This window comes from Molothrus ater, chromosome Z (genome assembly GCF_012460135.2).
Source record: "Molothrus ater isolate BHLD 08-10-18 breed brown headed cowbird chromosome Z, BPBGC_Mater_1.1, whole genome shotgun sequence".
Classification (NCBI taxonomy): domain Eukaryota; kingdom Metazoa; phylum Chordata; class Aves; order Passeriformes; family Icteridae; genus Molothrus; species Molothrus ater.
In genome coordinates this window covers 33854950-33869414 of record NC_050511.2, presented here as the reverse complement: position 1 = coordinate 33869414, position 14465 = coordinate 33854950, and the positions used below count along the sequence as shown (strand labels likewise).

General features: G+C 39.6%; 1 protein-coding gene across 1 annotated transcript in view; it reads left to right on the top strand.

The window, feature by feature from the left end:
* Positions 1 to 14465, top strand: part of MLLT3 (MLLT3 super elongation complex subunit) — a 119444-nt gene that overhangs the window by 57811 nt on the left and 47168 nt on the right. Inside the window, exon 4 of the mRNA XM_036403653.2 lies at positions 4202 to 4345. Coding sequence (XP_036259546.1) covers positions 4202 to 4345 — 144 coding nt within the window. The remainder of the gene's footprint in view (positions 1 to 4201; positions 4346 to 14465) is intronic.

Sequence of the window (14465 nt, the reverse complement as noted above, 5' to 3'; positions counted from 1 at the left end):
CACCCTGTGCTGGACTTTCTCCATGTGTCTTTTGTCCTGAGGAGCCCAGAACTGGACACAGCACTCCAGTTGTGCCTCACCAGGGCTGAGTAGAGGGGCAGGATCACCTCCCCCAGCCTGCTGGCACTGCTCTTCCCAATGCACCCCAGGACACCATTGCCCTTCCTGGCCACCAGGACACACTGCTGCTCATGGACAGCTTGCTGTCCACCAGGAACCCCAGGCCCTTCTCCTCAGAGCTGCTTCCCGGCAGATCAGACCCCAGCCTGTGCTGGTGCCCGGGGTTCTTCCTCCCCAGGTGCAGGACCCTGCATTTGCCTTTGTTGAATTTCAGGCAGTTCTTCTCTGCCCCTCTCTCCAGCCTCTGAAGGGCAGCACGGCCCTCTGGGGTATCGGCCACTGCTTCCAGCTCTGTGTCATCAGTGAACTCTCTGAGGGGGCACCTGCCCCTTCATCCAAGGCACTGATGCAGAAGTTAAATAATATTGCATCCAATATAGACTACTGGTGGACAGTATTTAGGAGATAACTCTTTGAAATTAAAATTGCCTTATTGAAAAAGAGAAGAATAATATAATTATTGAGAAGAATTACTAGCCCTGCTAAAGAGTGGACAGACTTTAACTAATGCTTAAAGAGCCACTTAAACTTGAGGAAATTACACCAGTCTTGATTATGTTGATTATGCAATGAAGGAATTGTTCTATTTTAGTATTACATTGTACTATTTAGTACTACAAATCTTTATAATTGGTTCCGGTTTTGATCTTTCAAAACAGTCTTTTTTTAATCTTGCATCCTTTATCTGTTAAAAAACATTATTTTAGACTGCATGTGAGTACTCATTATATTCAACATTACCAGCCTCAAGCCAAATCTAGTGCCATTCTGCAAAACTTATGCTATTGTGATACCTTACATCCTAAGTAGCTGCTGCACTTCTTGTGAGTCTCTCACATAGCAAATACAGAGGTTTTCTTTAATTGTACATAACGGGGTCTGCATTACTAATAACTAGTACAGATAAAAAGAACTGGATTTGTGTGAAATTAAAGAGCAAAATCTTGCCAAGTTTAATGCACACTACCTTAATATACAAAGTTATTCAGGTTCCCTTTATATGTCATGTGCCTTGGAGCTGTTATGGTACTTAACACGATTCAAAGATACCTGTGTTTATTTTATATTATCAAGATTATAATGAAATTACTATTTTAATCAAGTCAAAATTATATCTTTACTGTGTTGAATACTTTGTAAAAGACTAAAAGAGAAAGAAAATAGAAATGCATTTTGAAAGACTTTTTCTGAAACCTTGATCACCTAAAATTTCTTTTGGGGTTAGCTATGGGTGTCTTTAAGTGTGTATTGTTTTATCTTTCACAGAAAGCCCTGTTAAGGTGTGAGGTGTGGGTAATTCTGTTCAGGCACTTTGGAAGTTTTAGGTTTTGAATAGGTAATTCTGACATGTTCCCTGTATCAATCTGTAAGAGCAGGTCTTGATTTATCATGTTTGCTGTTGAAAATGAAACAGAACTGGGTCAGTGAATTGATCAGACTTTTTTGTATGCTTTTTAGCCCTTTTACTATTAGGGAAACTGTTTTGATTCATTCAGAAAATCTAATGAAAATCAGCCCAGTCTCTTCATCCCACAGACAAAGTAGATGATGTTCATCCCACAGACAAAGTAGAAGACAGTGAGTCAATCATTGAGCATCTCTACAGAAAGCTTCCTGCCCAATATTTCTCTTTTTGTTTTCCACCAGACTTGTGGCTGCTTTTTTTGAGTGTGGAGACAACAAGTCTCTGGTGTTCCCCAGCAGAAGTTGTGGCTTAGACTGAGATCAAGAGGGCAGCGGTGATTACAACTTGCCTTACCCTCAAGCAACATGTGGAATTAGGAAGTTTGCAAACATCCCTCACCCCTTGTTGGTCTCATGTAATACAACGAGGAACAGTTGGACTGTGAGTCAGTCAGTCTGTCACACAGCTGCAGCAGCATGTGCTTCCCTGGGCTGGGTGCAATACAAAGGAAGAGTGGCACAAAAATTGAGCAGGCAAATTACTACTTTTTCCAGACTCAGCTGTTCTTTCCCCCCTAAGCAGTTCACAGGTACTCCAATACAGAAAAGGAAGACATAGACAGAAGGAGGAAGGAGAGACATACCGTCATCATTTATTAAAGGTAGACAGCTGCTGAATTTCTGATTCAGAAAATACCCTCATGGATAGAGAAAGGAAGGGTACAGGAAACTACCTGGGCCACAGAGGATCCTGTTCTAGGACTAAACAGAAATTGGTGGAAAATTTAATATATATATTTCGCCATTATAGAAAAATATTCCAAGCTTTAAAGAGTTATGGAAATTACAACCAAGCTCTCCTCCCAAATTCAGCAACAGCAGGCTATGGTTGTTAGTCATTGAAACAATGTCCTTAAGAATGGTTTTAGGTCAAAGACTCCTACTCTGGAAAATGCAGTTCATATAGGAGAAGGCTCATAAACTGCAGCACATTCTATCTCCTCCATTTTGAAATAATGGCAGTGCAGTGGTACTGATGGTCATTTGTGTAGTAAGTCTGCTTTTTATTCACTGGTTATGTTCACCTGACTTTCCAGAAAATTGTTTGAAGACTACTGTTCATGAATTATTACAACTTGGCTTTTATGGCAAAGCTGCTGGTACCAACATGTTGCCTATAGCAACATTGCTGTTTTCTAAGCAGATCAGGGAATAAATTGCTTCAATTTTTTTCTGCACAAAATCATGTTAATATTTCTAACAACAAGAAGTATCATCCATGTTTGCCTTTGAAAATGATGTCATTTATTTCTATGATGTCATTCATTTCTATGAACTGTCAGAACTGTGAAAAAAGTTCATCTAGGGGAACTGCTTTCTTTTGTCTTCAGAAACAGACAACTTCAGGTCTCCTTTTATTGTTTGTGCTCTAAGTCTAGAGATGGGACAGATTAGGATGTCTCTTGGCTGAGTGTTTGAAACTTCTGAGTTAACTTTCAAAATAACTGAGATTTCTATGTTTTCTGTTCTTCCCATACTTGGACTCCTATCTCAAAATTCAGCATGGTTAATGTGAATTTCTAAAGCATCTGTCACTGAACAGAACATGTATTTTAATTTCATGCAGTGTTGGATATGTGCTAAGGTTTTGCTGTATCTCTTCCTTCCCTTCCCTCATGGTTTTTTCAACTTGAATTTTTTTTTACTGAAACTTTTTTCAAGATGAATTTTTTTTTTTTAATTCTTTCCTAAGGCTTGATTTGGTGACTTCCATTGCACATCAGGACCTTTGGAGGAAGGGCTGCTTGATAGTATCTTAAAAAAGCATTTAATGCATATACAGCTTCTAGTAGGGACTGTGTAAATGTGTAACACAAAATGGACTTAGTTTGTATTACAAGATAGAAGATACTGAAGTCTGTTTGATGCAGCTACTTTCCTTTTTCAGCTGAGGCTTTCCCAGGGCACTAGAGCACTGGTAATTTCTCCTGAGATAAATCTGCCTTTTGTGTTTTTTCTCTTTCTGTATTGGTACAGGGAACATTCAATTTCATTTTTTCACTGCAATGGCAGAGAATTTTAATTGCTTGAAAGTTCTTGTGAAACTTGAAATCTATCTGACCCCACTTGTTCAAGACAATGAAGTTTCTTTAAGAAATGAGCAGACCCTGTAAGTAGGAGATCAAATGTAGTTGGTTGCAGCAGATTCATAATTCCCCCTTTCTATAACTTGCGAAGAAATCAGTTGTTTGGCTGCTGTGGAGAAATTTGTGTTCAAAACTTACTCCACTATGTTCAGTACTCTCTAGGGCTCAGAAATGTGATTGTGTTTTTGACTGAGTTACCTTGTGTCAGCTGAACCATGATACTTGCCTATGTACCTATCTGTAGCCTGGGCCAAACATGACTTAACAGTGTCAAGCAAGCCTTGTCAGGGTTTCATGAAATTCATGCATTTTACCTTGTGTTATCATGGGCTAATAGGAGCTTCTCTGATTTACTGTAGCTCAGCTGACATTTGGTAAATTCCGTAATTTGGTAAGACCTTGTGTGTCTGAGAACACAGAGAATGATTTAAAATTATTTAATTTTAATTGACAGTCTTTATGTAGCCTTTGTTTTCAACTTAGTTAGTTTTGGTGCTAGATGTTTCTATCTGGTTATTTTCAACCCTCAGGAAGAACCTAAGAAAGTTCGATTTGACTATGACTTATTCCTGCACCTTGAAGGCCACCCACCTGTAAATCACCTCCGCTGTGAAAAGCTCACATTCAACAACCCGACAGAGGAATTCAGAAGAAAGCTGCTAAAGGCAGGAGGGGTGAGTCCTGCACCCATGTCAAAAGCCATCACAATAAAGATGTTGCTGCTTGTTGCTGGTGCATGATTAGTACAATGAGAAAGACTGACCTAACAGTGAAATTAAGTGAAGTGTTTTTGTGATTAATTTCATACACAAGCTTGGTACATGTCTTAAAGTGGAATGGGTAAACAAATGAGCATGTGCATTCCTTAAAAACATCATAGTGTGATGGAAGTAATAAGAAAATAAAACATCTTTCATTGAAAGAGGTTCTATAGTTCTATATTAAGCAAAATGAATTTAGTAGTTATAAGGTAGAACAAGTCAAAACTCTTAACTATAAACAAACATTCTTAAATCTATGTAACATGTTGCACAGTCTGAATCAGAAAAATGTACTGACTTCTTTATGTGTTGCCAGAATTAAGTGATGTGAAAAAGCCAAAAGGAAATTTGCCCATTTGGAGGGATGAGAGAGCCCAAAAGGCCAAACCTTTAGGTTTACGCTTTGTCTGTGAAACTGTTCTGTGTTTCACACAATGACAGCGTCATTCATTCTGTCAGGGACAATGGGAGGCTCAGCCATGAGGTCTGCTCAGGACTTGACCCCTCCTTGCTGGGTGTGAAACTCTCCCTGGGCTCGGCTCTGCTGCTATGGGCCCAAGCCTTTAATGTGTCAGGCTGGGCTGCTGCCTCTTGCCTCCTTCCACACACCACTGTGAAGAGCCTGTGTCTCCTCTGTTCCCTGTGATCAGTGCCATGCTGATGGGAGGGAATGGAGGAGCTCAAGCCCCCTTGGATGCCCCTGAAGCCATCCCTCCTTCCACCTGAGCCAGCCCTAGGCCTGTAGCTGCTTCTTGCTGCAGTCTCCAGCCCCATGGTCTCAGTTACCTCCTCTTACCTCCCACTATTTTGTTGGTGGTGTTTGTGTTAAGAGATCCAAACTGTGTGTAGATAGGATCTGACAAAAACCCAAGCAGAGGATATAGTTCTGAGCCTCCCCTGGCTCCCAGGGCTGTGACCACCTCACAGGAATTGGGACACTGATGGCCATTGTTGCTGCCCAGGCGCCTTGTTGCTGCCTGGGCCCTGGCTCAGCTCATGGCCCGCCCAGGCTGTGTTACAGCCCGAGCCTCCTGGCTGCAGGGCTCTGCCTTGTTGGGGTAGTTATTGCTATTGGGCATTTGTCCTCATTTTATTTCATGAGGCTACTGTTAGCCTATTCTTCCAGACTGCCTGGGTCCCTTCTGCAAGCTCTGCTTGCTGTGAAGTGTCAGATGCTTCACTTTCCAGTTGACTGTTATTTGCAGACTGCATGAGTGTATTTTGCTTCCTTTACCAAGTCACTGATAGAGATGTTGAGAAAGCCTTCATGCTGTGAAATTTTAAGTGTAATGCCAGTGCCTATCTTTATTTTGAACCAGCCTGGTTCTGGGCTGGAGGTAAGAGGGAGCTAGTGTGAGAATCTTCAGTCTGCTGAAGAGAATCTTTGAAAACAAAGCAAAACTAAGTAGCATGTATAGTCTGAAAGACCTGTTGGCCTCCTGAAGAACAGAACTGTTACAGCTATAGTTACATTTACATAGAAGCATGTGCAGTGTTTTCTGTTTGCATTTATAAGGTGCAAGAGTCTTTTTAATGTTTTTGCAAATAAAACATCGAGATTGCATTCTGGAAAACTTCATGAGCCATTGCTTTAATATTTGTTAACAGCAGACTGGATAAGATTGATAAATTTTAAGCACAAGTGTAAGAAATTTAAGTAATGCCAGCAGAGAATTTGGAGTTGAGGAGTAATAGTTAAAAAGGTTAAAATAGGAAGCTTCCTTTTTATTGGTAGTTTTCTGAACCTTTTAATTTTAGGTTTCTTGAGTTAACAAAAGCAAGAATGTTGCCTAAGTGTGAACAACAAAATGTGGCATGTTTTGATCAAATTCTTTCCCTGAATATAGGGAATGACCAGTATGGTCATTCTTAAAATACATAGCTTCATTGCTTTTTGTCTTCTGGATGCTTCAGACTGCATGGCTTTTTCTTTTTCTCCATTCCTCCAATTTCATTCTAAGAAATTAATACCTTCTCATTAAGTGATCAGTTTTCTGCATCCCTCTGTGGACTTTCTGACCTGGAAGTTTATCTGGTCAGCTTGACAGAAATAATGTAATAGCATTCTGTCTTGTCTTGTCCCTAAAAGTTTCTCTGAAGGGCTTACATCTCCTGGTGTTGAAAAGCCCATTATGCTTTATGAAATACTGTAAACAGTATTTTTGAATACTTTTGAAACTTTTTTGAATCCTGTAGAAACCCTGAAAAGCTGAATTTCCCTTCAAAGTGTGTGAGTTCAGTCTGTTGTCTGTTCTACAGAGAGCATTAACTCATTTGTAATTTCCATGCTTTAGGCTGAGAAAAGCATTAAAGCATTACAGGGTAGTCAAGTATGAGATAGGTTTTGCACTTACAGATAAGTCTAGACAATTAATACTTCTAGCTTGTGGCTACATTCAAGAAAAAAATAACAGTAACAGGTTGCTGAATTTTGATAGGCAAGGAATCTGGCAAAATTAAGCTCATGTCCTTCAAAATGAATGAAATGCCATATTAATGTAAAACACTGAGTGGTAGCATTGAGTAAAATCCTTTAACATGGCGGACTTTTGCTTACATGCTTTTAAATAATGGTCTAAATTGCTTAATTTCTATGCACCTTGAAACCCAGATCTGATTCCTTTTTGTCCATTTTTACATGGGCTGACTGATGTGAACTACAAAACATGATTATTTCTTATTTGCATAAACATATGCATATTATAAATAGTAATATTCTAGAGGGAGAGGTGTAGGCTCACCTGGTACCTGCGTGCTGCTATATTCAGTGTAGTATTAACTCTGTGTTTGTCTTTTGCTGCAATTCCTTGAATTATCTCTTGGATGCTCCTAACTCCCCCTTTCTGTTACACATGTACCTTGTGGCCTCCAAAATGTGAACTAGTCCAGGTTATTTGCTACAGCCACTGTTCTTCTGTCTTTCAGGCTAAGAAAGTTTTGTTACCCTTCTCCATCCTTCCTGTCCAGTAAGGTCTGACTGGCTATCCTGTAGCTCACTGAGAGAGTAAGAGTAACACTGGGATACCACAAGTGATTAAAAAGTCAGAACTCAACTGCAGTACAGCTTGACCACTGTCGCACTTGAGTTAGGTGAGCAGGACATTTAGGGTAGCACTAATCGTGTAGATTAGTTCTGTGGAATATTTGCATCTTAGCATTTTATTTGATATCACCAGAATTGAAGCATAAATGTGCAGTCAGTCTTTATTATTGGGAGTTCACCAACTTGCTGACTTCTTTTCCAAGAGGTAGTTACATTTTCAGGCCTTAGAAGAAAGATTTGATTTGGCTTCAGAGATTCTCTGATCAGGAACATAAATAAAAACCTTTGGTTCCGTCTTAGGCTATATCCAATTGGCAAAGTTTTCCACCTTCAAAGATACAGTTTTTACAGTGAACTTCACGCAGCCCCTTGAAAAGATTCTGTTATGCTCAAATCCATCTCCACTATTCACCTGTTTTCAGTTGGCTTATTCTTGTAATTAAAAAAAGAAATAAAACATTTTCAAAATTACACTGGACAATTTCAATGGAACCATACATTGCTTAGGTTCTATACCTTTGTGTATATATATGTTCTGAATGACATTCCTTTTACAAAGGTTTGCTGTGCAAATGATGCCAGTGAGAATTTTCTGTACCATTTACTCAGTGTAGTGCCTCATCATCCGTAGCTACCAGGTATACATGTGTACCTATTTGGATTAGCAACATGTTGCTTGAAATCCCCAAGGATACCCTGGATACAGGTGACTACTTTTAGTTGATCTGTGTCTTACCAAGCAAGTCATCAAGCTACTGGAAGTGGAAGAACTGTATGCATGCAGTCTCCTACACAGTTCATCCTCTAGGCACAGCATAAAATTATGCCTGAGCAGGTACAGTAGGATTAAAGTTCCGATCATGTAAACACCAATAAGTGTTGACCATTGTGTCGTTGTTCCTTTCTAGATTTTTCAGTCACCTTTTGTGATCAATTTCAGCCTTAAAATAGGAGAGACTCTGACGAAAAAGAGTTGGCACGGGGGTTGCTGCATATGGATTTCAGAAGAAAACTGACCCTGGGGAATTTTAGTGATTGAGAAAAACCTTAAAATTTGAAGTAGATTTTGAGTGCTGAATCCCATGGAAAACACAAATAGAGTCTGAATCCATTTATGTATTTTATATTGTCAGTAGCATAGGTTCTATTGCTTTTTTGGCTCCATATTTTTCAATTGCAAGAAAAAATTGAAAATTACACCTAGTCTGTTTAGTGAGCTAGTAAAAATAAATTAATTTTGAAGATGCTGAATGATAGCTGCCTAACATTGTAGAATTAAATTTTCCCACTGGAAGAAAATATTTGCTCAGGCATCACTTGTTTGAATAGGATGTTACAAATAACTTAATTTCAATTCTTGCAGGAAAAAGTAGTGAAAATATTTTCAGTCTACATTAAGATAGCAGTTTGATACTGACCTCTCTCTCATAGTTGCAAATGCATAAACAAAAATATTTGTATTGTTTTGCAAGTTTCATTGGAAGTTAAAAATTTCTGCCTTTTTGGCAGGAGACTCAAAATTAGTTGCTTAATCCAGGAGTATCTAGACAAAGTTTAATAGCTGGCTTTTCTTTCCTTAAAGGAAAAGACTTTTCTCTGCCCCTTAGAGAGCAGTTATCACTGTGGGCAAACATAGTAAAATTCGCTGCTTTATTACAAATGCAAAAGGCTGTTAATGGTTTGAGGTTTCATGCTTAAAGGATGCAAGAAGTAGGTCACTTTTAGAGTAGAAATTAGTCTATTTAGCAACAGATGAGTCCTTTCTATCAAATTGTTGCTTTCTATAAAATTTGTTAGGAAATGTAAGTGCATGGCTTCTGTAATAAGACAATTCTTTTCTTAAAGACAGTTAATCTTTTAATGAGTGAGAGAGATAAAGACTTACTCTGAGAGGGACGCAATTTTTAGAGAAAATTATCAAGGTAAAAATGAAGGTTTTGCCAAAACCCACTGCATTCTGTTGTTTGAGGGTTTTTTGTATCTTTGTGGTTTTATGATTTAATGTTTGAGAAATGTCTTTTCAGTCAGTTGAGATGTCTGCATAGTGCCAGTTTTAAAACCTATGTTCATAATCCGTGTAATGAAGATGAAATTGTGGGGATTTCCCTCTTTTCTCCATCCTCCCTATTTCCTGGCAAATTCCACTGTATCAGTTGGAATAGTTGGCTTCTACCCAGAACCAGCCTCAGGTATAATGCTGCTCTAAGGAAGTGATTATCTTTAATCTTGTGCTTTTTATATTTAAATAATTGAATTTTCTTGAACTACATATAACTTTACTTTCAAGCAAAGTAAAATTTTAAAAATTTTTAAAATATTTGTTTAATTATAAATTATAGTTGTTCAGGATGACTGTATTGTTTAGCTAGTGATTTATATTTTGGAACTTCACCCTTGATGGAACTTGTATTACTGCTAGGTTTTTTCTTAGCAGTGTGTTATCCTCTGGAATTTCGAAATATAGGTCCACATACGCATGTTGCACAGCTCATGCTGGGGTCCATACTTTTTTCATTTTCATACTTTATTTTCCTCATCATGACTTTAGCTATTAGTGTTCTAGTGGTCATTTAAAATCATTACTACTTGCCCCCCATATTTCAGATGTACTCTTTAATGTTGAAAGAAGTGATGTGTAGGAACCTGTTCGTCACTGTAAAATGATACAGGGTGTGGCAACTCAGAGCCAAAGAGGTCCAGTTGTCTGCTACTGATGCATGATGAGTATAATTCATGATGAATGCTGCAGAAATGTTGTAGTAAAGGTTCATTTTTCCTAGAATTCTAACAGGTATCTTGTAGCTTTTACTGAAAATGCTGTTGGAATTTTTCTGCAGCATACTGTCGTAAAACTCGCTGCCTGTTCTGAACATGCTGTACAAAGGTGTTCTTTGATGAGCAGCTCAGTAAATGAATCTGCAACAGGTAGCTTGGTGTGGATCTGATTATTGCAGTTTTATTGATGGCCTCCTTTCATTCAGGAAAATGAAAAACTAGGAGACCCACAACAGATTCTTGATGGTGGCTCATTCACCTGCAGGAGCTCTAATGTGGATTAATAAGGAAATTGTGTTGGTCTGGACCTGTGCTAGCTCACACAGTTCCTGATTGAGTAAATATATATGGGTGGTGGTAGAGCTGTGAATCCTATGTGTCAGGGTTGGCACAATCATAGAATAGTTTCAGTTGGAAGGAACCTTTACACATTATCTAGTGGGCAGGGACATCTCCAACTAGATCACGCTGCTCAGAGCGCAATCCACCTGACCATCAATATTCCCAGGGATGGGGTGTCCACTCCATCTCAGTGCAGTGTGTTCCAGTGGTTCACCACCCTCATTATAACAAATGTCATTGTTATAGCTAGTCTAAATTTACCCTATTTAAGTTTCCAACTACTCTTCCTTATCCTGTTGCAACAGGCCCTGCTAAAAAGTTGTCCTCCAGTTCTCATGTAGCTAGGTACTGAAAGGCTGCTATAAACTCTTCCCAGAGCTTCTCTTCTCCAAGCTGAACAGCGCCAACTCTTTCAGCCTGTCCTCATGGGAAGGGTGCTCCATTCCTCTAACCATGTTAGGGTCCCTCCTCTGGACTTGCTCCATCAGTTCCATGTCCTTCCTGTGCTGGGACCCCAGAGCTGATGCAGCCCTGCAGGTGGGGTCTCAGCAGAGCAGAGGGGCAGAATCTCCTCCCTGGCCCTGCTGCCCACGCTGCTTTGGATGCAGCCCAGGACACGTTTGGCTCTCTGGGCTGTGAGTGCCCATGGCTGGGTCATGTCCAGCCTCCCATCCACCAGCACCCCCAAGTCCTTCTCCCCAGGGCTGCTCTGCATCTCCGTCTGTTCGTCCCACAGCCTCGACTGGTGCTGGAGGTTGCCTTGGCCCAGGTGCAGCACCTTGCAATTCTGTGCATTTGTAGTAATGGGCAGTACAAGATCAGCTTTCCATGGAGCATTTTAAGATTGTTCCACATTCCTCGTGTTATAAGGACATGAAAAGCAAGGTTTTGTTTTGAAAATAAGTTTTTCTTGGGTACACAGGTACTCCAAGTTGTCAAGCATGTATTGGTAGATAAATGTTGTCTCCAAAATATCATTTTTTTCTTTTTTGTAAGGAAACTTCAGAATCAATTGTTAGTAGGTTTAATACAAGCTATTATAATTCACTAGGTACTGCAATTTCATAATTTTCCCCAAATTGCTGGAAGAGGAATTATGGAGGAGGGCTCCTGATTATATTATGGTAATCAGTAGTGCACAGTCATTCCCTGATCCATTCCTTTTTTCAGAAGTGCATGGAACTACTTTAATTAAATGCATGGCAGTTTTTCTTTCCATAGCATTCAGTTGTCTTGAGTAGCAGATTGGAATGTCCTTAGAAATACCCTGACAGAAACTTTGTATGAGGGCAGGTACTGTTAGGAAAAGGGAGAACGGCTTCAAACTGAAAGAGAGTTAGATATTAGGAAGAAATTTTTTACTGTGGGGGTGGGGAGGCACTGGAACAAGTTGCCCAGATAAGTTGTGGATGCCCCATTCCTTGGAGTCTAGATGGCAGTTTGAGCAACCTGATATGTCCCTGCCCACATCATGGGGATTGGAACAAGATGATCTTTAATGTCCCTCCCAACCCAAACCATTCTATGCTTCTAAGATGCCAACAGCTCAGATATTATGGATACTGGTCACTTCAGGTTTATTATTCCTACCCTGTAGTGTGAATATCAGTGGATCTCCTCTATGCACTGGTTTTGAGTAAAAAGTAGAATTTCTTTTGCCCTGGCAAAATTGTTTTTCATTTAAAGCAACTGGTAGACAAAGGTTTTAAATGCAAGCTCAACAGCTGAAGGATAGTGAAGTGAGTTTTTGGTGAACTAGAGGCAAGATATCAGTACCAGCAGAGCAGTTAGATTGCAGTGAGAGGGATTAGCAGCCCCCCTTGAGGAAGTTGTGGGCTGCAGTAGAGTCATCCCTCAGCCTTCTGTTCTCTAAGCTGAACAAGTCAAGTGATGTCAGCTGCCTTTCACCCACTCTTGTCCTTGTGCTGAGGTGCTACAGCTGCATGCAGGACTCAAGGTGAGGCCACACCAGTGCAGAGTAGAGTGGGACAATCACCTCCCTTGACATGTTTCTCCATACAGTCTATTCTGCTGTTCCTGTGTTATTTGTACCCTGGTATTAAATGGTGAAATCAAGTGTTCTCCTTGGCCATCTTTCAGGTGCTTATCCAGTGCCAAGTATCATAAAGCACACTTTTTAAAAACACTTAAAATGTTTGTGAACAAGCTCAACTAATGCCCTACTTTTACACAGGGTATTACTGTTGCCATTTGCCCCAAGAAAGGCAAGCTTTGAGTTTAGCTAGATCTCTGCTCTATTAAATAAAGTCAAGCAAAACCTTTGAGGGAACAGCAGTACTGTAACTAGAATTTCATTTTTTGCATATTGGTGAATTCAGAGTGTGGTTATATGGCTGTTTAAACTGACTTAATGACTGCTGTAGTCTCACCTTGCTTCATTGACACCAGTCAATGTCTTATTCCACCAGTCTGGCTGATCCCACTTAGCTGTTGACTTTAGAAGAGATCAAGAAGAATTAGTCATGTTCCTGGCTTTTGTCACTGAAGCAATTCATTGCCAGTCCAGCCAAGTACCAGCTGCTGGTGTCCTTTGCTGCCTGGCTGAAGCATGAGCTACAGCCTCCCTTCTCTTGAGCTGTATCTCTAGGCAGGTGTAAGACAGCAGGGTAATTGCAATGCAGGAAGAAGGAAAAAAGTTTAGAAAGTGCATATAAGCTGTGCTGGAGAGTTATTGCTATGCTATCAGTGAGCTTGCATTCTTGCTGCAGTAGTGTCTTGCTGTGGTATGCTCATTCCCACCTTTTCCATTTTTGGTGGAAAAGGTGGGAATGAGCATACCATTCCCTTGTGTAGCCTTGGTTTAATAGAAGCACATATATATTCCCACAGTCAAGCAGTGTGTGTTGCCAGTGTGGTAGAAGCAGTGTGAAAATGGGGACTTACTCTGAAAGCTGGCAGAAGTACATGTGCCGGCCTGTGATTCTGTGTTTGACTAATGCTTGGACAAAGGGCAGCTACCCAATGCAGAAATTGCTGTAATTCTTTCAGCTGAGGTCTTCCAATAAACTTAAACTGGATGTACAGTTGTCACTTCCCTAAATTTAGCCAAAATGGAAATAAATGCATATTAATTCAAAAAGGTGTTGGTAATATAGGGGCTTTCTACATAGATAATCTTGACAAAGAAAACAAACATATTGGACATTATTTAGCACTAATATTAATGTCTTTCTTTGAGAGGTCGAAGTAATTTCTTTTTAATTTTTTTAGTGTTATAATGGACTTAAGGAGGAGCATATACTTCTGTCAGAAATCTGTTTGGAAGATAAGTGTGCCTTTTTTATCATAGGGGCCGAAGAGTTAATTTTACATGAGACTTTTGGTCTCTTGTCATCTTTTTGTCAGCTTCAAAGATGGTATAGTCTGTAGTCTGTCTTAACTGAATGCGTTGGTAATCACATTAAAATTTTGAATTTACAGTTGCTATTTTTATAGGGCTTCAGTACACTGCAGGATTGAATACACTGAAATTTTTAGGGTTCATGGTTTGCTATGTCCAGATTTTATTTTCTAAAACCACTACAGGATTTATTTTCTCCTGTGTGTAACTAGATTTGCCGAATCAAACCTCACACGGTATTTATACTGTTCATCCCACCCCTCTAAATATTTCTGTAGACTGCCATCCTGTTTTGAAGTAGTCTGTAATATGGAGACTGTTAATGGTCCAAATACTTGGCAGAAACTGAGATATCTTAGAAGTCCATACACTTTGAAAAAAAAGTCAGCTTTCTAAGAATGCCTGTGTACAGTCATGAATATATGAATATTTCTAAACTGAAATGTTTCTGAATTTTAAAAAGAAAATTTATGCAGTGGTAAAACCTCAGTGAGTTTGTTTCAGTGGATCAG